Source organism: Squalius cephalus (assembly GCF_949319135.1).
Source record: "Squalius cephalus genome assembly, chromosome: 8".
In the NCBI taxonomy this organism is placed as follows: domain Eukaryota; kingdom Metazoa; phylum Chordata; class Actinopteri; order Cypriniformes; family Leuciscidae; genus Squalius; species Squalius cephalus.
This window is the reverse complement of record NC_137129.1, coordinates 46,718,943-46,742,762: the sequence shown is the minus strand read 5'-3', so window position 1 is coordinate 46,742,762 and position 23,820 is coordinate 46,718,943. Positions and strand designations below refer to the sequence as shown.

At 39.0% G+C, this 23,820-nt stretch overlaps 2 protein-coding genes across 8 annotated transcripts in view; one reads left to right on the top strand and one right to left on the bottom strand.

Moving 5' to 3' along the window:
• Positions 1 to 27: 27 nt before the first annotated feature.
• Positions 28 to 14,772, bottom strand: LOC307162867 (uncharacterized protein). Of its 6 annotated transcripts, none has more exons than XM_079878582.1 (9): positions 14,572 to 14,772; positions 14,363 to 14,458; positions 6,810 to 8,072; positions 6,454 to 6,515; positions 2,613 to 2,678; positions 2,244 to 2,322; positions 1,991 to 2,043; positions 1,504 to 1,560; positions 28 to 1,228 (listed from the first exon to the last, which is right to left on the bottom strand). In XM_079878582.1, exons 1-9 carry the CDS (start codon positions 14,572 to 14,574, stop codon positions 58 to 60), a joined length of 2,850 nt encoding a protein of 949 aa, XP_079734708.1. In that variant the 5' UTR covers positions 14,575 to 14,772; the 3' UTR covers positions 28 to 57. The 6 variants fall into 6 exon arrangements, with proteins under 6 accessions (XP_079734708.1, XP_079734709.1, XP_079734707.1 ...); XM_079878583.1 differs by lacking the exon at positions 14,572 to 14,772 and having other exon boundaries at positions 6,810 to 7,835; positions 7,908 to 8,057; positions 14,363 to 14,453; XM_079878581.1 differs by lacking the exon at positions 14,572 to 14,772 and having other exon boundaries at positions 6,810 to 8,057; positions 14,363 to 14,453.
• A 7,535-nt stretch (positions 14,773 to 22,307) lies between these two features.
• enpp2l (ectonucleotide pyrophosphatase/phosphodiesterase 2-like) overlaps positions 22,308 to 23,820 on the top strand; it is a 29,738-nt gene continuing 28,225 nt past the window's right edge. For both annotated transcript variants that reach the window (XM_079879470.1, XM_079879469.1), the window contains exon 1: positions 22,308 to 22,417. In XM_079879470.1, coding sequence (XP_079735596.1) covers positions 22,400 to 22,417 — 18 coding nt within the window. In that variant the 5' untranslated portion in view covers positions 22,308 to 22,399. The remainder of the gene's footprint in view (positions 22,418 to 23,820) is intronic.

Genomic DNA, 23,820 nt, shown 5'->3' with positions numbered 1-23,820 from the left:
ACAGTAAATAAAAGGAATACTGCAAATAGAGCCAAATTTAAACATTTATTTAAATGTTCACAACAACAGATTACACACATTCTCATTTTCCACTATATAGCCAATGTCAAAAAAATGTCTTCCCAGTTTTTTTTCAATTTGTTTGATTTCCAAAAGAGAAAGATACAAAGAATTGTTTAGAAGGTTGCCTACGAGCTGCTCTGTCAAGAACTTGCTGGATGCGTCTTCCACTTTTTTATCCCACCAAGGAAAGAAAACTTCTTTCAGATAACTGCAGATTTCTTCAATGATATTTGCACAATCATCAATTAAAAGGCAAGATATTTCTTTGGTACATTTCTTAATTTTTTCTAAACTATATTTATGAAAACCATCAAAAGTTTTGAATAAATCTGACGTTTTGAACAAATTTTGTTCAATTTCAATAAACTTTTTCTTAATTTCAGAATTGGGTATTTGTGAACAAAATTGCTCAAGACTGCGTTTGGGTTTGGATTTAGTACCTTTCATTAAAAACCTCTGATCTTCTGGAATAATTTGTCTGTAAAGTGGGATTAATAATTCCTTTAATCCCTCATATTCTGTATCATCATTTGTTTTTTGCGAAGAAGTTCTAATTATTCCAGAAGTAGAAATACAATCTTTAATAGAATAAGAAGGCACGTTTTTCTCACACGAGCCACTTAGGCCCCAGGGTTTAAGATATCCAATAATAGTTTTTATGCCATGCTTCTCATGTAACATATATGCTATGAGAAAAGCCTGGATCATGCAGGGCACATGTTTGTGTCTGGCTAAACATGGGCTATTTGTAGAGTAGATATAAACTTCTGAATAATCACAGTTACTTTCATTACACATTTCTAGAAGTAGTTTAAATATTTTATCTTCAGTATGCTCTCCATCTGAGAGGTAATGAACTTCAGTTCTACTCTTGTCCAATGATCCATCTTTTTTTCTAAATAATACAAAAGCAAATTGTTTCTTTAATTTCTTTGCTTCTTTTGCTTTTTCCTCAAAATCATTGAAACATTCATTAAAAATTTGACAATTTTTTGCTTCTAGATAAAAATATTTGTATTTCTTCATAATATTCGGAATTTGACATAAATATTTCAAGGACTTTTTTCTGTTACAGAAGTCTCTGTAAATGATGCCCGAACCAATAATTTTTATGATAAAATCTCCATCCTCCATCTTCTCATACGACTCAGTTCTGGAAATAGATCTATTTAAAAAAAGAAGAACAAAATGATGAACAATATAACAAATAGCAGACTGTTGTAGATGTTACATTTAATCATGCTCTTAAATTTTTCCCTTCCACTTTGATATTATATATTACTTAATTATGATAAAGACTAGAGTCTCTTGGGTCTAAGACTTTATCATCTGACCTGTTTATGGAATTAGGAAGATGAACAAATGTAAATTTGCCCGTAAAAAAAACACTGTTTTACATACTTTTATACACTAACAAACTATGTTTATATGTTAACTTACCCATTAGTTATAATTAGTTGGTAGTTTGGAAAATCAGGTGGATCTTTGGAGTATTGTCTGGAAAAAGTAAAGGAATAAAATGTTTTTGTTTTTTTTTCATCTCCATGGAAAATTTACATTTTAATACACACTGTTAATCGTTGACTCTTTCTTTCAATTTGAATATTTTTTAATTTGATTCAATATTTTGAATATTGAATCATATTATCTTCAGGATAATGCAAGAGCATTATATTTAAACTGAAAATTTTAACTGATTCTAAAAAATATAAAATAAATAAGAAAGAAAATAACTAATACTTCTTTAATTAGAAAGAAGTAAAATAACTAACTGAATCCTTACACAGGCTCTGCATTCATTTTCCCCTCAAAAGTGAGTCGCATTCACAAAAAAAGCTTAAGACTCACTGCTTTAAAACATAATAGTAGCATCAAGCACATGATGAAGCAGAGTGTAAAGCAGGGAACGTCAGTTTAATGTACTTACAGAGGAATCTGGTCAGAGCTCGGTATGACGCGAGAGTCTTCTGGTGAAGAACTCTATAACGCAAACCAGGAGTCAGAAAAAGAGGGAAATTAGCAGAAATCATTTTATAAGGTGATTATAACATTGTGTTAACGCAGCATCAGAGCCTATGAAGTGGTCATGTGACAAGGAGAGGTGAACGAATCAACTCTTATTTCTGTACATGTGCAGCTGTCATGTGACAAAGAGTAAATGACTCGGACCAGAAGCCCACCTCAGATGGAAACACTGTCCGTTTTCTCCGCCGACGACCCGATCGATGGCTGATGGCCCCAGGAAACACCATGATGGCCCTGGTAAAACCACATGAAGGATTGTAAATATATATGAAGCAATGAAGAACACAATCTTTGTATCTTCTGTGGGGCTAAAGCCTCATCGTAAGGAAAATTAGCTTTTACCCACTCCCATGTTGTGTGATTTACAGAATTAATATTTTTACTTTTTCTACAGTTAATGGAAAAACTTGCCTAGAGAAAAACAAAAATCATACAGAAAACATTGTTCTCAAAACACATTTGCAGATTTTATTCATTCTCATCAGCTACATCAATCTACAACATTAAATATTAGATCAACTTACCTCAGAATGAACTGTGTGTTGTCGCTGATGATTTCATCAGTCTTCACAAGCCCTATTTTAAACCATCTAGTGGTTTGGAAGAAAACAAATGGTCACAGGTAGCTGTTGTAATAAACGCACAATGACTGGAGTAGATAATCAAACAGTCTTTAATAATAGATCCAAAAGAAACACAGAGTTCTTTAGGAGAGGCAAAATAACCAGGCTACCATAAACGAGAACAGACTAAGAACTGAACAAATCCGGGAGTATGTACAGTTTACACAGACTGAATGGGGTTAAACAGGCACAGCTGAACAGAATGATTAACTAATGAGTTACCAAGAAACGTCTTGGTTGCGTATGTAACCATGGTTCCCTGAAAAGGGAATGAGGCGCCTCTGTGTGATTGTGTCGTGACGCACGTATGAAATCAGTCCAATGGCGAGACAGAACATCATAGGCAGGAGACGTCATCGACCAGAAAACTATAAAGCACACCCAAACCAAACAGTGTTAGCTTCTGATAGACTGAAGCAGACGATCACGGGCATGAAGGAGTATGGCAGGGCGACGCAGCGTCTCGTTACCTTTTCAGGGAACCATGATTACTTGTAAGTCTCCAATTCTTTTGAGATATGAAATAGCGAGGAAAAAGATTGTTTTTAGAGTGAGAAACTTCTCAGAAACCTCTTCAATAGGCTTGAAGGGAGCCAAGAAAAGGCTTTCCAAAACAATCTCGGTTGAGAGACCTGAACTAATGAGCAGGGCCCCCTCAGAGGCCAAGCACACAGTTTCCATAACTCTAGACGGGGGTGAAGGATCGACCCCTTCGTCTGAGAAAGAAGGTCCCTCCTGGGCCAAATCTCCAGAGGAGAGCCGTCGAAGAGAGACAGAAAGTCCGAGAACCATACCCGGGTCGGCCAAAACGGGGATATAAGCAGAAGACTGACCCCGACCTGGTGAACTCTCTCCAGTACTCCCGGGAGCAGAGTGATTTAGATACCCCGTGATGTGTACTGCCCTCAGAGAGAGCAGGTTCCCTTGGGCTCACAGGAGGATCTGGTGAGCCAGCTTGTATAAGAGGCGCGACCGCATACACCCGTGATGGTTTATGTAAGAGACCACCAATGTGTTGTCTGTACAAACAAGCACATGATGGCGTCTTAGGTCTGGGAGGAAGTAGTTTAGTGCCTGAAACACGGCCAGCCTTTCCAGGCAATTTATGTGCCACGATGTGTCCAGCCTTGAGCCGAGCGATCACTCATGATTGGCCCCAGCCCGTGAAGGATGCATCCGTCGTTAGCGTGACTCGACGTCAAAAGACGTCCTTCCTTGGGAAAGATACCAATGATTTTTCCAGGTGACTAAGCCATAAAGGCATTGCCACGTGACCTTGATCATATGGAAGGGATTTCCTGTCGGGAAAAACCCCTTGGCTTGAGCCACCACTGCAAAGGTCTCATGTACAGCAGGCCAAAAGGAATCACGTTGGACTCAGCTGCCATCAGCTAAGAGAATCTAAGCGATACGAGCAAGAGACAGACGTGCCTGAATCATAGCCTAAAAGTGGTCCTCTGAGATGGAGAAAGCACATTCTTTTGGGCATTCAACCTCAACCCCAACTTCCTCATGTGGGTGAGAACGACATCTCGATGTTGATCAACCAGATGCTCCAATTGAGCTAGAATCAATCAATTGTCTATGTAATTTAGTATGCGGATGCCCTGGAGTCACAGAGGAGCCAGAGATGCATCCACACACTTCGTGAAAGTGCAAGATGATAAAGCTAGGCCGAAAGGAAGAACACGATATTGGTACGCTTCGCCCTATGGTGGATTTTTAATAGAGAAAATAGTAAACTGTATATTAAACTAACCATGTCTCTAACATCTAACCTTACTTCTTTTTTCAGGCCTAACATGATAACACTTTGAAACACAATGTACTAAAACATTCTGTCCTGTGTTTTTGAATGTTGTATGTTGTGTTGCCATACCCCTTTGACTTTGGTTGTGTGAGTGTAAAAAATAACAAATATGGGAATTGAAACTAGACAGATGACTTAATTTGAACCTTGTGATTAACAATGAAGTAATCATTAAAACAAAGTTTGCTTTACCTGGTAACAGAACGGTTTGTCTATGAAAACCAATCAAATTGTGGGGAAATTATGTAATGCAGCATGACATTTTTGCCATACCTCCTTATTCTATAAAAACTGTTGTATTCTTTTAGCTGGTGGGATTCTCAATGGAATTTGTCTGAGATCCTCCGGCCTTGATTCTCCTTGGGAGAGATTCCCTGAGAACTGCTCGGGAACTCTTCCGGCCGTGATTAAAGCATTTAAAGGGCATTTGCTGATGTCTGTTTGCCGATAATTCCTGCGCAGGAAGTAAGCTAGTAGGGAAGCAATTTAGTTAGAGTAAGAAAACTCGGCCAGTTGTCGACTGAAGACGCAAGAACTAGAGTATAAAGGTATTGGTTGTCGATTTGGAGACACCCCAGACAAAGGTATTGGGTGTCGATTTGTAGATGCCCCAGGTGAGATCAATTGGGTGTCGATTGGAGACGCCCCAGATAGTTAGGTTTAGGGGAAAATCTACGACAGCCCCCGAAAGCGAACCTCAGAAACTTCCTTGGTTGTGGAAGGATGGATACATGGAAGTACATGTCCTTTAGATCTATCTTGACAAACCAGTCCTCGGACCTGATTTGTGACACAATATGCTTCAGAATAAGTTTCTTGGATTTGAGCTCCCCTACAGAGCAATTTAGTTGGCGCAGATCTAGAATCGGACGCAATCCCCCCATCCTTTTTTTAAACAATAAAGTACCGGCTGTAGAACCCGGGACATGTTCTATGGCCCCCTCGGCCAGCAGGGCCTTCCATGACCAGACCCTGCTCGGGCCTACCACTGAGGGTAGGACCCCACTGAACCGGGTCGGGCGAGACCTGAAATGAATGGTGTAGCCCTTTTCGACTGTCTCGAAAGGACCCATCGAGATATATTTGGCAGTAGTATCCACTCTGCTAAAAAAACTACAAAGGCTACCAGTCTCTCGTGACTGGCCTCTGGTATAGATTGAGCAGCAAGTGCAGTGCCCTGAAGCGGCGAACCGGCTGGGAACAACAGACCTGACTACTCTAGAGCCCTCCGTGGAGGGAGCGACAGGAACATTGGGACATGTGCTTGCTGGGAACCGCTGCACCCGAAGCACACAAGGTGGTGGGGTTGGCAGAATGGCCCCCTGAGGGCACGAGGGGTCTGCCCTCTTAAGCTTGGCAACTTTGCTGTCAGGACTTTTACTTTGACGAAGCCCTCTTGGAAGCAATAACGGCCCTCAGATCCATTTTGTCCTTTGAGGACTTTGTCTGCGAGCCGCAAAAAATGGCAAGCTCCTGTCTCGATACTAACAACATCCAGCTCCTCAGAACTGGGTAATTGCAGTACCGGTGCTTCACTCAGGGCAGAAATAACCACAGAAACACTGGATCTGGCAGGTGAGGGCAGAGAAAGGGCGAGGCCCATCTCTAACCCCACGACTTGAGCCACTACTTGGCAGAAGCGGGACCTGAGGCCCTCCTCAAAGAGTTCCCCATTCAGCCCCCACAAGAGCTGACTGACTGAGCTCCCAAACAACAGCATACAGTTACATGTGTGTCCCTACCCATGATATAACGTGGGTAGGGATGAACACACTTCCTGAAATGCTGTTCGCTTGCCATTATTATGATTTTTTTATGTTTTTTTTGTGTGAAACTAAAAAGAACAAGCAAACGGGAACAGGGAAAACAGAGAGAAAATGAAAGTAAAACAGAACATGCATGTTACAGTAATCAAACATATGTTTTTTTTACCTTCTGGCCTTAAAGCGCTTTCTTTCTCTCTTTCTTCTTATATCATCTCTCTTACTTATTAGCTATAATGGAAAAGAGGAATCAGAGCCAATTGTTAGTATGATTTCAATCTTAATGTAATCCTCAAACAATAGAAAGTTATTTAAACATTTAAATGTATAACAGTACTGTAAGAGCCAACTCAATATCTGAACAGACTGTAAATTCATTATCGTTTTTTTTGCTTATTGGTTGGTTATTGCAAAATGACTGAGGATATGAAGTCATAATGTTTTGCAGTGAAGCACATGGTAATTTGGACTTTGATTCTACAATGAGAGCAAGAGTAATTCAGAGAGATCAAAGTTGTAACTTACCACTCTTAGTAAAGAATCATGGTTTCTCTCAACTGATGGAACCGCAAAGTTCATTTCTTTAGTTAAATCATCATTCAAGTCTGGCACCAGAACGTCTGACACCTGAATGTCTGGTATCTGAACGTCTGGCATCTGAACGACTGGCACCTGAACGTCTGGCACCAGAACGTCTGGCATCTGAACGTCTGGCACCTGAATGTCTGGCACCTGAACGTCTGGCATCTGAACGTCTGGCACCTGAACGTCTGGCACCTGAACGTCTGGCACCTGAACGTCTGGCATCTGAACGTCTGGCACCTGAACGTCTGGCATCTGAATGTCTGGCACCTGAACGTCTGGCATCTGAACGTCTGGCACCTGAACGTCTGGCACCTGAACGTCTGGCACCTGAACGTCTGGCATCTGAACGTCTGGCACCTGAACGTCTGGCACCTGAACATCTGACACCTGAACGTCTGGTATCTGAACGTCTGGCATCTGAACGACTGGCACCTGAACGTCTGGCACCAGAACGTCTGGCATCTGAACGTCTGGCACCTGAATGTCTGGCACCTGAACGTCTGGCATCTGAACGTCTGGCACCTGAACGTCTGGCATCTGAACGTCTGGCTGAACGTCTGACACCTGAACGTCTGGCATCTGAACGTCTGGCACCTGAACGTCTGGCACCAGAACGTCTGGCATCTGAACGTCTGGCACCTGAATGTCTGGCACCTGAATGTCTGGCACCTGAACGTCTGGCATCTGAACGTCTGGCACCTGAACGTCTGGCATCTGAACGTCTGGCACCTGAACGTCTGGCATCTGAACGTCTGGCACCTGAACGTCTGGCTGAACGTCTGGCACCTGAACGTCTGGCATCTGAATGTCTGGCACCTGAACTTCTGACACCTGAACGTCTGGCATCTGAACGTCTGGCACCTGAATGTCTGGCACCTGAATGTCTGGCACCTGAACGTCTGGCATCTGAACGTCTGGCACCTGAACGTCTGGCATCTGAACGTCTGGCACCTGAACGTCTGGCATCTGAACGTCTGGCACCTGAACGTCTGGCTGAACGTCTGGCACCTGAACGTCTGGCATCTGAACGTCTGGCACCTGAACGTCTGGCATCTGAACGTCTGGCACCTGAACTTCTGACACCTGAACGTCTGGCATCTGAACTTCTGACACCTGAACGTCTGGCATCTGATCGTCTGGCACCTGAACGTCTGGCATCTGATCGTCTGGCACCTGAACGTCTGGCATCTGATCGTCTGGCACCTGAAAAACATTTTAACATTTAAAAAACATTAAATGAATGTTCCATGAACAATGTATAAATAATGTTGGTAACACTTTACAATAAGGTTTTATAAATAAGGTTTAGGGAAAAATCTATGACAGCCCCCGAAAGCGAACCTCAGAAACTTCCTGGGTTGTAACCAGTCCAAACTACCAGTCCTCGGACCTGATTTGTGACACGATTTTCTTCAGAATAAGTTTCTTGAATTTGAGCTTCCCTACAGAGCAATTTAGTTGGCACATATCTAGAATCGGACGCAATCCCCCCCATCCTTTTTTTTAACAATAAAGTACCGGCTGTAGAACCCGGGACATGTTCTATGGCCCCCTCGGCCAGCAGGGCCTTCCATGACCAGACCCTGCTCGGGGCCCACCACTGAGCATAGGACCCCACTGAACCGGGTCGGGCGAGACCTGAACTGAATGGTGTAGCCCTTTTCGACTGTCTCGAAAGGACCCATCGAGATATATTTGGCAGTAGTATCCACTCTGCTAAAAAAACTACTAAGGCTACCAGTCTCTCGTCTTCCAGTCTTCACTGCCATTATCAAGCTTGGAAGATCCAGGACATTCTTTTATATGAAAAATGTATTCACTTGAAAGAAGAATGTCATGTACACCTAGGATGGCTTCAGGGTGAGTGAACTATCCCTTTAACCCCCTGAGGTCGGCTATCGCGCCGGCGCAATAGGCTCGTTTTTTTCCTTATCAGTGAAAAAAAAAATAATAATTACTTTTTATCTTATATGCGAAAATGAACCATAACTCAGCGAATACTCAGTCAAACAAGCATACAGACACACAGGCATGAAGCTTGAATTATCCTCTTTTAAATGGAGTAATTTATATAAAAAACAAATATTCTCAGCTTGTGAAATCTGTATTAAAAGAGAGCGATTCCAGTCGAGCTAATTAGAGCTCATTCAGATGTAATGTGACCCCGTCCACGGAGATCGCGCGCTATTCAAACGCAAATGAATGAGGCAATCCACGCAAACTGTGAACGCCCACATCAGCTCGAGAAAACACATCAGATCATTGTGTTTACACTAGGGCTGTCACTTTTGAGAAAAATCAAATTCGAACGGATATCGAATATCAAGAAATATATTCGAATATATTCGAATATCTACGAGTAAAATGTAAAATGAAGTTAACGAACAACCTTAATCCATCAGGAAACGCCACATGGTCGCTGAATGTCACTGCGCTTCATGAAGAGTTTTTCTTTTGCGTGAAAAAGCCGTTCGCTGGAGATGTGTTAAAAGATAGCGGAGTGCATTCATGATTAGGCTACCGGTATAATAATCCTCCTGGCGACGGGTCTGCGTGAGTAATTTACTCTCTTACCTTTGTGATATTAATGACACTTTAAGACCAGCCGCTGCGAACAGAGACGCGATCTGACAAGCCTCGCATTTTCTCACATATCTACGTTCATTTAAGACTTTATTTAAATAGTTTAAGACTGCTCTTATGAGGACACTCGGCATAATTTGTGAGTTTGGGCTTGTTCAAGCCCGAAAGAGAACTCGATACTGACGCGCGTCTTTTCTGTGGGTCGTGTGTGTGTGTGTGTGTGTGTAATAGGCAGGAATTACAGCGCGCTGAGCGCGCGGTCTCTCTAGTCTTGTCGTTATCTTGCATTTTCAAAACAAGCTGGCTATTATTCGCTTGATTTGGTCATAGGCCTACGCTACAATACGTTTAGAGCGGCCGCTACTGGATGAGATGGCAAACAATCAAATAAAAAGCAAACGGTCTAATCATAGACTGTAAAAAATGCGCAAAACATGGCACTTTAAAAACCGAATAGTTTATTTATAGTTCGATTTCGGATATTTCACGTCATGTTCGAATGCATATTCGAATATCGAATAAAAAGTGACAGCCCTAGTTTACACAGTCTCGCAGCGCTGTGAGGAATAATACTATAATGGGAAATTTACCTCAGAAGTACGAGGAGCAACAGATCCGAGGCTATGGAATAATGTAGTAAGTTTTTTTTTTTCATTCTCAAGTGCGGCGCGTATCTGTGCATGAATGAATGAATGAATGGCAGAGATGTGCGCTGTTTACCACAACTGGCAAAAGACGGTTTAAATTTGAATCGTTTCTGTCTGTGAATGTTTCGCTTTTAGCAAACTGTATTGCTATAGGCTACTGAGTAAAAATCGAGTGAAATATGTTGAAATAAAATGTATTTGTATAAGCAACGTATTAAACTGCAAATTAACATTTATATTTCTTATAATAAAAACGAAAGTTACTATGTTACATGAAAGACAACATTTCATTGATTAGTTTTGGATAGATTATACATTTTTACTGTAAAATATCTGCCACCTCAAATAAGCTTTTGTTTGCCAATTTTTGCTCATATGTTAAATATAGTATGTTTTGTCAAACATAAAGTAATCAAATAATATGTTATAGTGTTTATTCCAATGTAGCCTAGGCTATATTCAAGTAATGAATCCTTAACTTTGAAATATGTATGATAAAATGTATACTTTAGTTTTTACAAAGAAAGATTACACTTGAATTGTTGTTGTAATTGTAACCTTTTTAATAAAAAAAAATACAAGGTAGATGTAAACAAACTAATAAAAGGCAAATATAAGCCTTTTCTTTAAAATAATTTTTTATTGTGTTTTATTAGTGACAAATTTGGGGAGAGGATAAATATTCCAAAACTGAAAATACAGTATGAGAATTAACTGCACAATTACTAGACATGTTTTCCTTTTGATATTATAGGTCAATTTGCAAGCACAATTTGTGAAAAAAAAAAAACACGAGATGCTTCCAACTGTTGCTCTTGCATTCTTTCTTGTGACACACCTGAATGAATGGCTCATTAAGTATGCGGGCCCCATTGTCTCCAGGTGCGAACCACTAAATATATGCATGCATGCGTTGACGCCCACTCCGCATATTGACTTTCCAGACAGAAAATGTTTTGCAAAATTTAAATCAATGCATTGTGTTATGTGAATGATTAGGCAGGATAATTTTCACATCATTTTGAAGAAAAAACCCTAGGCGATGACATCCATTAGTCACAAGTCTTATTGACATATATTTAGAATGTGTTTTATGGCCTTATTTCAGAAACTTTAGTTTGTAGTTTTTTCAATAACCATGCATAAACATTATTCTCTCAAAAATGAAAACATGTACATGCATGGTGCTCACATATGATGGTAGCCCTGTTTGTGCTATATAGAGTGAATTTACACCTTTGCCATTAATATGTTTATAAGCAACTGAAAAAAGCAAAAATGTCAGGGCATGTCAGAACATCTCAAGGACCCCAAAAACACCTCAGATCCCAGAGGGTTAACATTAGGTAACTTCTTTAGTTGAATTAAGAATGAACAATAATTCTACATCATACTAATACATTGTTAAAATCAAAAGTGTCAGAGTCTGTTCTATCTTTATATTTATTGTGTTCACCTTCTGTTTGCTTGTTTTCAGTTGACCCTGTTTTCATGTTTCTTTGGTTCATCTTATTCACCTGGCCCTTGTTAATTAACTCGTTAGGTTCCTCGTTTAGTTCTAGTATAAGTACTCCCTGTTTTGTTTAGTTCATGTTCCTGTCTCATATGTGTTAGAGCAGTGGTTCTCAAACTTTTTACACTTAGTTCCACCTCAGAAAATATTTGGCTCTCCAAGTACCACCATAATGACCAATATGAAAATACAGTAGTGTAGTAGGCCTAACTATTCAAATACAGTAATGCACAGCTCAAAAATGAGGCAGTTTTATTTTATTCTAATAAGAATATTTATTATTGTCAGACACTTTTAACATTGTAAAAACATAGTTTGAATATTAACACTGCACTGTGCTGCTTACATACAGGTATTCTGGCTGACCCCTGTGAGTTTTTAGGCGACCGTTATTTAAAGTGATCACTTTGTTTCCATGGTGACACGTCATTGCTCGTCACGTAACACCGCAGCCACAATAGCACTGAATGACTGATGATCTGCTTTTATTTCCTTTTTTATTCAAAATATTTACAAATTTGTTAGCTATGGCATGAAATATCTGATATTCCGATTGTCAAATATGTGCAAGTGGAAGTGTTTTGTTGTTTAAACACCTTTACAACGATCACGTTAGTTGAGCTATGCGCCGCCATGTTGTGCCGCTGTTCAGAGAGTCAGATCTGTTGGATTTACAACACATGAATTCATCCACTTCTCCCGAAATACATGAAAGTAAGTGGCCGGTGAGTGAACTGGGTGAAGATTAGAGTTAACTTTTAAGTTACTTACACAATGTACATCTGATATGAATAAAACGTGTTGTCTAATTATAATGGAATTTATTATTATTGCCACTGCCATAGACATCAGTGTGTATTTTACAAATTCTAAATGTATTGGTTTTTTTAGTGTTTATGTGAATTTAAATGTCTGTTGAAAATTCAGTGATTCCTCAGCGTACCACTAGAGGGAGCCTGCGTACCCCACTTTGAGAACCACTGTGTTAGTGTAAGTTATTCAGTTCTTCAAGTTATCTCCTGTATATTTCCTTAGTGAAATCTACAATTAAAGACTATTTTGAGTATCTCCTTCATCATGCTCTTTGTTATCAGCCACATACTGTGGCAGAAGACAGAACCAACAAACAATGGAACGAGCTCCAGAAAATGGCTGAAGATCATCTCCTCTCCCTCCGTCGGGATGGTTGTCCTCGGGAATGATATGTGGAGGAGTTTTTAGAGTTTTCCGACCTGGTGGGTTTGAGCAACACTACTCTCAAAGCCTGTTTTCAGACAGGGCTGGATGATGAGGTAATAGGGTTCATGTCTCCTGGTTGTTGTGATTCACCCTTAGCTGATTCCATTAATTTAATCATTTGGCTAAATGGTTAAAAAACACACTTTTAAACTTTCTACCTTTTACATTCTACCATTTGAATAAACCTTAATTAAAAAAACGCAAAAATCTCTTCTAACTGTCTGGGTCCGGTCTTCGGTCACGTGTGGATATACTGTGCTTTTTTTTTTTACGTAACTGCAGATTTTATTCACTGTAATGCAGACTCTCTAATACAGTTTAATATGAAACCAGAAAACCATGAGCACTCAGTTCAGCACAGGCTTTATTGAGCCAAGCTCTGCTGAGCTGTAAATATTATCTGACTAATCATGCAGGACAATAAAAATTAAACCATGGCAACACTGATTGGCTGATGGCGGTGACCAATAGCAAGTGAACAAGCTGAGGAAATAAAGCTGAGGGACACTTATGAACACTTACTCTCCTGTTATGTTTCTCTATTAGCCACTATTTGTATATCATTTTGTATGATACAGGTTGAGATCGGTTCAGATAGGAATAAGAAACTGATATCTTACTATCTCCTGTAGGACTTTAGAATTAAACTTGTGCTTAGTTTAGTTTAGTTTGCAGTTTATTTATGTTTAGATGTCTGATGTTCTTCTTGTTTTCCAGCACAAATATCTAAACATTCTTAAATGAAGATACATTTACTGGAGAAGCAAAATGACTGAAGATATTAAGTCATCATAATTTTTTGCAGTGAAGTAAAAGGCAATTTGGACTTTGATTCTACACTGGCTATGTTTACATGCAACCACATAATCCGCTAGTAATCGTATTGACGGCTCAATCGGACTGAAAAGCCTTCATGTAAACACCTTAATCGATCCGACTGAGCTCAATCCCAATGAAATTTCGATCGGATTAAAAGGAGTGGTTTATTCCTTTTTTAATCCAGTCGAGAGAACATGTAAACACTTGATCGGATTGAAAACCGAAACTGAAAGGACTGCGCATGTGCGATGACGCTGAAATAGCATAATGACACATGGAATGAGCTGTTCTCCTGCTGAATAAAGTGTGGTATAAACGAGTGTCTCGTCCTCCTATAATCCTCCTCTTCTGCGTGTGTGTGTGAGTGTAGCAGGACGACGGCCCTCCAGCGCTGCTTCAGACGCTCACACACACACACACGACTGGCTTTGGGCAGTTTTACTGTGTGATCAATATCAGCAGCGGCACAACGGCTCATACGCTCATTATCTCAAAATTATGACCAGAAATGGATAAATATTAAGTCTGCATGTCAAAATATCTATTCTGATTTGAAGCTTGTGAAATATAAACGCATACATGTTTAGTGTTCATGTAAACACTACATTCAGATTCATCAATGAATTCAGTCCGATTGAAACAGAAGTGGTGCATGTACACTAGCAAGAGTAATTCAGAGAGATGTAACTCACCGCTCTCAGGAAATAATCACAGTTTCTCTCAACTGATGGAACCGCAAAGTCCATTTCTATAGTAGAATCGTCATTCATAGTCGGTTGTTTGTTCATCTATAATGGAAATGAGGAATTAGAAAAGGATAAATTAGCAGAAAACCGTAAGTATGCAGTTTAAACATCAAGCACTGTAATCCAAACTAACTCAATCAGATCATATAACTTACCATATAATTTTTTTTTAGCAGTTCCCGGGGCAGGAGCCACCAAGACACTACTTTCTCTTAGATGGAGGGACTCTGTATGTCGGCCTACAGTTCAGTCACTCCGCCGATAGACCTGTATGCCAGATTAACTCCTGCCCCGGGACCTTTTTGTAATAAAATTCACTTTTCCTAAAGCAAGTGGTTTGATGTATCATGCAAAGTGAAAAGCTGGCAAATGACTTCTCATTTATAGTCTGATAAGGCCCAACCCTTTGAGGTTATGACGATGCAAATCATGACACCTTTCAGGAACTGAACAATGCCAAGAGTGAGAGATCAAATTACACAAGTGTCTGAAATCAAACTCATTCAACCAGTTCACTTTCTTCTGGACACAAACCCATGACATTTCCTCGGCTAACAAAAATATGTTCTAATCACGTTTTTCTAATGTTCCCATGAAGTTATGAAAATGTTATGTCTGAATGTTTTCTCCAGTTTTTTTTAAACATTTAACTAAAACGTGTTAGAAAAGAAACGCTCCATGATCGATGTATAAATAATGTTTTTGTGCTAGTGTTTTGAGAACATTATTAAATACCAGATGTTACTGTAAGAATGTTAGTTCATAACTTTGAGAGAACGTTCCCTGTTCTCTGGGTCCAAACTAAACCGGTTCATAACATCCAATGATGTTATTAATACGTCATCTTACATGCTAATAAATGAACAGTTTCTCTTTCTGTTTCTGTATTTGTGTTCTTGTGTTTCTCAAGAGTTTCTGTTTCCTCTAAAGTGAAACTTACACACGACACTCCTACACCAACTCTGATGCCAGTCAAAGAAAAGGGTTCAACAACGTCTAATTTGTTGAAAAGTGATCAGCAAATTATTTATATTTATGCCATAATATACAACACTGCCCAAGTTGAGAATTATAATAGATCAAAAGACATAAATATGATCAAGTTCTAGGTCAAATCTGAGGATTATGAATCAGATTCATGTTTATCCACTTGATCACATTCTTAAAAACACAAACTGATGAATGTTTGTCCAGTTCAAAGCTTTAAATATTTAAGCAGCAAATCAGATCATCAATAAAAATATAATCTGATAACTAGGAAATATGAAGAAATTATACTGGATCTGTCTTTAAAATAATAATTTCTCTACATTTATTTTAAAAATGTAAAAATATGTTGTGAAGCAGCTAACATGTAATCTCACATAACAACAGATAAACTGTTCCTCCGTCTCGTTTGCTGAATCACTGATTAACAAATAAACACTTCTTGCATAAATCTAAATCAGGTTTATTGTGTTTCTCAAGACGCCGCAGGTATAAAGTGTGTTTCTGTTTCCTATATAATGAAACTCTTACGTGACACTCCCATTTTTATAAACATGTTGCAATGATAATGATGAAAAGAATTTGTGGGATTTATTTTATTTTCCTCAGGAACAGCACATCTCTCCTTTATAGGAAACAGAAACCCATCATCAGACGTGAGAAACACACACATTAACACTCCTGTGATTTACTGCAGTAACACTGTACTCCTGTATACTCTGATAAACCCTACTGACAAACTCCAATTCTTCTGGACATATTTGACTGATGATAATGATAATGATGAAAATAATCCATGGTTTACATTGTCATAACCTGCTAAAATAAGAGACTGGTTTAGGCAGGCCCGGATTTTTATAATAAATGATGATAATCAAGTAAACCTGCTTCAGTCCAGTTGAAATATTACTAGCAATATCAAAGTTATTCTCACGTTTCCTTGTTAAAATCAGAGCAGATTTGACAGCAGAAGCTCGAGCCGAAGGAGGACATTTGTACAATTACACTAAAAGACTTTTACTTGATAAAAGAGTGTAAACGATCAATCAGGCACAGACGGACTGGAGGAGATTGACAGGTTTATCAGTGAAGTGTTGATCATGTATGGAGTATAATACAGCAGCTTTATAGGGTTAAGAGTCATTCTGCACTGAGTTTGAGGAGCTCATAGCTCAATCATAATTGTATAATCCATAGTACTATTCGCATTTGAATGCAGATTAAATCAAAATTTGTAATAAAGTCCTTATCTTTCCTCTTACCAATTGGAGGGAATCCCTCATTTATTCCTTCTACAATGGACTCTGCTTTCACAAAGTGGAGAGACATGGGTATGCAAACTATTGGGGACCTATTCATCAATGGTTCTTTTGTCTTCTTTAGTCAGATCCAGGCAAAATACGCTTTGCATAAAAACACATTTTTCCAGCTCAGGGACTACGTGAGCATTTGCCTTGTCTTGAGGAGGCTTCTTCTGCTAAACTTGATGAATTTTAGGGCTTGGATGTGGGGTTAGTGTTAGTCACTTGACTTCTCTACTGTATAACTCTTTACTGTCCACAAGTCCACCTTCTACACAGGATATAAGATTACAGTGGGAGCAGGAAATGGGGGAGGAGATAAGTGACGAGTAATGGGTTAATGGGCATTAGAGAATATTCATAAATGCTCTGTTAACTCTCGGCACTGCCTTATTCAATTTAAGATTATTCATCGACTTCATTCCTCTAATCAAAGCTGCATAGAATTTTTTCAGGTGTTTCCCCAATATGTGATAAATGTCAGACAGAGGAAGCCACACTCTTGCATAGTTATGCTCTAAGTTAACTCCATTCTGGACTAATATTTTTCAAGCTCTGTCAGAAATATTACATGTTGAATTAGAGCTTGATCCACTTGTGGTGATATTTGGATTCTCAGATAACCTTACTTCTCAAAAATTTCAACAACAATTGTTGTCCTATGGACTTCTTATTACAAAGAAACTATACTAAAGTTTTGGAAGCACATCAAAGTCCCTACAGTTAAAATGTGGTTGGATGAAATTGTTAGGTTATTACATCTGTTAGGTTAGGTTATTACATCATTTGATAAGATTTGGTGTGTGTAGCGTTGATTGTCCCATTAGTGTGATATGACTTAAGTCCCTAGGGTGGGGTGGGTGGTAATGGGAACTGTTCTGTCTTTCTTGTTCATTGTGTTTTGCTTTTTGTTTTATTTTATTTTGTCTCTTACATTTATAATGAGGAATCATAAAAAGCAATGTAACAATGATTGTCCAATTGTTGGATTCCATAATAAAAACATTTTAAACACAGAAACGAATGTAATCTGACTACATCTACCCGCAGTAAACAACAGAGTGTAATGTAACTATACAAAATAAAGAGTATTAAGGAAGAAAGAAGAAATAACAACTTATCTTGACTCTTTGGCCTTTACCAGAGTAGATCTTCACTGCTTCTGCCGCCAGTCCAGTAAATAAAACCAAAAACTACATGGTTATTGTAGTTAAACCACAAATTAATCATGGTTTTGCTACCCTAACCATAGTTTAACCATAGTATTTGTAGTAAAACTATGGTTATTAAAATGGTAATGAATCACCAAAAAACATGGTTACTACCCTTTTACTATAATAAAACCAGGTTAATTTTCTAATTAAGTACGTCACTGATTGCTTCACTGCTGAGAACACTTCCTTTATTAACAGCTCAAAGACTAAACACTGTAACTCAAGTCACTTTCATTTATATATATATGCAGGATGGAAAGCCTTTTAGAAAGACAGAAGAAACATTTAGAAGCTGTTACTAAGACTAAATGGGTGCCCAAACTTTTTGCACATTTCCTTTCTTTTTTATGAAAATGCACTTTCACTCTCTGGCAGCAGGTGGCGCTCGTGTAACAGCAGAAATATGGGGTCAGATCCTGCCATCGACAGACTGAACCAATGAGTTTGTATTTTCATCTTATCCAACCTGACTCTCAGCCAAGATTGTTTACATCATCATCAGACAAATAAGACAAATAAACACCTGTGATGGGCGTTTACTGCCAGAGATGATTAGTAATAAAATTATGCCACTGTATGCAGGAAAAAACTAATTTGAGAACCAAATTTCCAATAAAAGTTTGAAAATATATATGTGAGATCATCACTGCCCTCTGCTGGCGGATCTGAAATACAGGCAGAGCTCGAGTCATGAGGAATTCAGTTTTCCTTGATCTTGAAAACACTTCACAGCTCCACGTCAGCATCATCACACAAATGAACCCGCTTACATTTACATATCTATATTTGCAGAAAGCAGAATTATTGTCTTTATACCCGTTTAACAGACTCATTCATGAGAGAGCAGTGCAGCGCCATCAAAATGGTGCGTGTCTTCGGCAAAATACAGGTGTACAGTGTACATTTTTTGTATCTATAAATTTATTATTGTTCTGCATATAATTTAATTTTATGTAAAGCAACATACAGGGGCGCGATGTGAGTCACCTAAACGAGTGTCACGTCGCTCTTTTCGCCGGATGGAAACACCTGATGCCTTGCATAACATTTGACACATGATGCAAGAGCCAGCAAGAGATCCAGCGCCGTTAAGGAGGAAACTGGACAACAGAGACTGGTCGATTGCACTTGAATTACTTCTAAATGTTTATATATTTGTTAAACAAGCTTAAAATATGCAATATGTATTCAAAACTATATAAAATATGCTATACTGTAAAATATGATGAAAAATAAAGGAATTATCATGCAAGCCAGTGGTTGTGTTGAGTATTTTTTAGAGGATTTAAGTTAATCCGTAAACATTAATTCATGTATGAAGTAAAATAAAATACAAAAACTAGTACTTTAGTAAAAATGAATCAACCCAGTATGATGGGTTGAATAAACAACCCAATTGTCTGGGTAAAATTAACCCAACATGTGTTCTGTCCTATATTTACCCCACCCTTGGGTTGAAAACAAGTGTTTTTTTAGATTGTATCATGTACTGAATTCAGTGAAGAACTTACTTCCGATCACAGATGAAGTGAGTCCTGTAGCTCTGCAGGTGTGTGTACATATTTACATCGGCCATGTTGACATCATATTTTGTAATTTCCTTGAGCTATTTCCTGCATAAACCCAACACAACTCATATTAATCTGCTGAGGATTTAAAGCTAACTAATACAGCACACAATTAAATATGTATACAAGTAAAAGAGTTTGCTGAGAGCCTTTTCTCCCGAGGCAGGACCTGCGAAACAGATAAAAGGGACATTTTAATATCCAATCTTTATTTGATCGGACTGATTACTAATTAACAAATTAATTAAAGAAATAACAGGTCATGCAAAATAACTTTTTATGCTCTAAATCAACACACATCTATTGGAAGAAGCATTTAGTTGCATTATTTACAGTGTGATGTAGTTTATTCACCTTTACACTGGTGAGGATCTGGTCGTCTTGTCTGGTTGATGATCTTCACCCACAGATGAAATTATGGGATGATTCTCGAGACTTGTGTGTGTTTTGGTTCAGGATGGTGTGATTAATCGCTAACAGTGAGCATTAAAGCCATTCATTACATCATAACTCTTTATTGTTTGCCTACAGCTGCCTTAAAGTCCATCGTTCAGTTTGTTTACTAGTGTACTGGCGAGATGTGAGGAAACTGAATACTGAGGACAGTCTGACATCAATGTGGGTGTCAAAAAGAACAAAATCTGAAGTTCAGAGGTCATATAACTGGTTCACGAGGTCAGAAACAACAGTTCCCAACACCTCAGTTACTGACCATTCAATCTAGAAATGTTCAAAGACTCTAGTGCAGGAATAAGACATGGTGAAAACAGAACAGATCAGATGAGAGAGAGAGAGAGAGAGAGAGCGAGTGAGAGAGAGAGAGAGCGAGAGAGAGAGCGAGAGAGAGAGAGAGAGAGCGAGAGAGAGAGCGAGAGAGAGAGAGAGAGACACAGAGAGAGAGAGAGAGAGAGAGAGACACAGAGAGAGAGAGAGAGAGAGAGAGGGAGGGAGAGAGAGAGAGAAAGAGAGAGAGAGAGAGGCCCAACTCACTCTGACGGGAACAATATGGATCTTTACAGGTTCTGACTTGTGGGAAATCTGTTGCATTTGCACTTTTACCGGAGTAAATATTTGCGGTCAACGTTCATTCTGCCTCCAGCTCTTCAAACAGCAGCAGGGAAGATCAGATGAGTCCTGCAGAACGGATCAGAACTCAACAACAGACTCACAAGCTTATCAACACAACACAGAGTTCAGAACGCATCACTAGTGTACTCACTGTAAAGAGTGTGCCGTATACAGAGACAAGCGTTTCCAACAGCAGTATTACCGTGTCATTACCTCGTCACTTCACAAGATTAATTTAGCACTTCCATTAATTACCTCTGAAATAAATATAGTGATTTTAATCCAATTTAGTGCAAAATGCTGTCAGTTTTGTCATTTTGATCAAATAATGAGTAAGCACATTGCATGAAACACTTTCTCACAGTTTGATCAGATTATATACAGTGAAAGTAGTTAGTATTTCAAATATATGGCAGAAACAGCAGAAGTATGCTAGCATGCGATTCCAAATTTGGCCATAAAAAACATAAAAACATTGACAGCCAATCAGAATCGACCCGAGTTTAAAGAGCGTATGCATTTTAAGCAGAGACGGAAACTGCACACGCTTATAATAAACAGAATGATATTGTCCACTAATGAGGGGACGTTGATATAGTTATCGTTACATTGTTGATGTGAAAGGTCCTTAAGTATTAGTACGCTATTACAAACATAACGTACTTATGCACTATTCTAATTTTTTTTTTTTTTTTCGTATATATTGTCTTAGTAGCGTTCACACTGAAAATTCCACATAGAGAAATAGTACACTTTAAATACCTGGATGATGCAGTTAATTAATGTAAAAAAAAAATAAGAGTGACATGTTGGACACTTCACGCACTCGACTGTCTCAGCTTTAATTACGTAGGGGAAGGACAAAATAACCGTATAAAATTTTCACTACACGGATGAGTACATAGTGCATAAGTACATAGTAGTGTATAAGTGCGTCATTTAGGTTGCTACTATACTTTACCACTCTCTAGGTGAGTCCTCATAGTCGTATATATGCACTATATGTTATTTGTTAGTATAAATACTGTGAGCGGTGTGTTCATACAGAAAGTTCCAAAAAGAAAAAGTGCACTTTAAACACCTGGACTGATGATGCACTTAATTAACCCGAAAAACAAGCAATTTTGGACACTTCATGCACTCAACTGTCGTAGCGGAGGGGGCGGGGCTAACAGACTGAACAGATAAATGACAAAACAATAACCTTATAAAAATCATATACTACACAGTTACATTGAGATACACAGTTAAGTACATAGTGCATAGTACGTAATTTGGGACACAATCCAGCCTCCACCAGTAGAAGGCGGGATGATGTTGAAATCGTCCAATCAGAGGCTGTCAGCTTCAAAACAATCTGTCAATCATCAGTGTGTGCGGGAACACGCCTGAGGACAGGTAAAACACACACCTGTCTCATCATTATTGCGTTACAAGATGGATGAACAGTTTTCCAAGAAAACCTCTGCATGTTGGAGCTCCTTCCTCTTTCCAGATGAGTTTTTCTGTGAATCTTCGGCATGTCAGAGCAGCTCTGTTTACCCGAAACACACTGATTAACCCGCCTTCAAACGGCACAATCGCTTAACTAAATATATAAAATAATTAAAATGTATTATAATATCAGTTCTCACACTTTAGATGACTTTTGGGTCGGTAAAATAACTAATCTTATCTGGCGCTCCATTCGTCGTATCACCTCAGAGACCGAGAGCTCCCGCGCATTCCCCGCGCATGCGCAGTGGACGTCTGCGGTGGCGCGCTGGGTCACGAGCACCAGAGACGCACGAGCGCGCGCAGCAGCAGCGGAGCTCTGAGATCATTCAGCAGGATTAACATTAAATCATGAGCGTGGGAAAACTGGTAAGATTGCGATGATAACACTTTCTCTCTGCGGTAATAATGCGCGCTGACTCGAGGCGAGCAATGGAAGAAGTGTCTCAGATGTTAGTTGATGAGTTTTGTAATAAATTGGGTTTGTTCTGTGTGCGTCGCTTTGCAGGTCAGATTTCGCAAGCTGGTGTGTAAATACAAACTATTGAACTGTCCAGAGTGTTCACTTCTCCAGAACAACAATTCATACACATTACAAGTCATGCAAAAGCCTGTTTTAATATAAATGACTGAGCATGTCATTACAGAAATCACTGTCATTATTAATGCATCTTATTAATGTCTATTTATATTCTTCTGTAAGATCCGCATTCATTCAAGTTATATAAAAGTATATGAAATTCAGTCAGATTACATTAAACTTTGTATTATTATTGTCATTATTCAGAGGCAGTAAAACCGCAAATAATATGTAAATATGTTTAAATGAGGTATGCAGGATTTTTCCGAATGTTCAGAACGTCCATTTTTTATGTTTTCTCTTGCGAACGTTCAGGACACATTTCATTGTATCATTCGTCAGACATTATGGAACGTTACTTTTGAATGTTCTCTGAACGTTCTGGAACAAGTAACATTTAAAAAACGTCAGACGAACTAAAACGTTTCATGCACGATGTATAATAATGTTTTTGTGCAAATGCTTTGAGATCAACATTAAAGATTAGATAATATTGAACGAACGTTCTATTAGCGTTACTGTAAGAACGCTCTATGGGTCAGTAAGTGTTTGATGATGTCATTCTCAAGGTCAGATGGTTGAAGTGTGTCAGTGATGATCAGATGAGGAAATGACACACACTTAACCCTTTACACACACTTAATCATGAACACACACTGTTAACCCCGTACACACACCGTTAACCCTGAACACACACTTAATCATGAACACACACTGTTAACCACGTACACACACTTAACCCTGTACACACTCTTAACCCTGAACACACACTGTTAACCCTGTACACACACTTAACCCTGTACACACACTGTTAACCCTGAACACACATTTAACCCTGAACACACACTGTTAACCCTGTACACACACTTAACCCTGTACACACACTGTTAACCCTGAACACACATTTAACCCTGAACACACACCGTTAACCCTGAACACACACTTAACCCTGTACACACACTTAATCCTGAACACACACTTAACCCCGTACCCACACTTAACCCTGTACACACACTTAACCCTGTACACACACTTAACCCCGTACACACATTTAACCCTGTACACACACTTAACCCTGAACACACATTTAACCCTGAACACACACCGTTAACCCTGAACACACACTTAACCCTGTACACACACTTAATCCTGAACACACACTTAACCCCGTACCCACACTTAACCATGTACA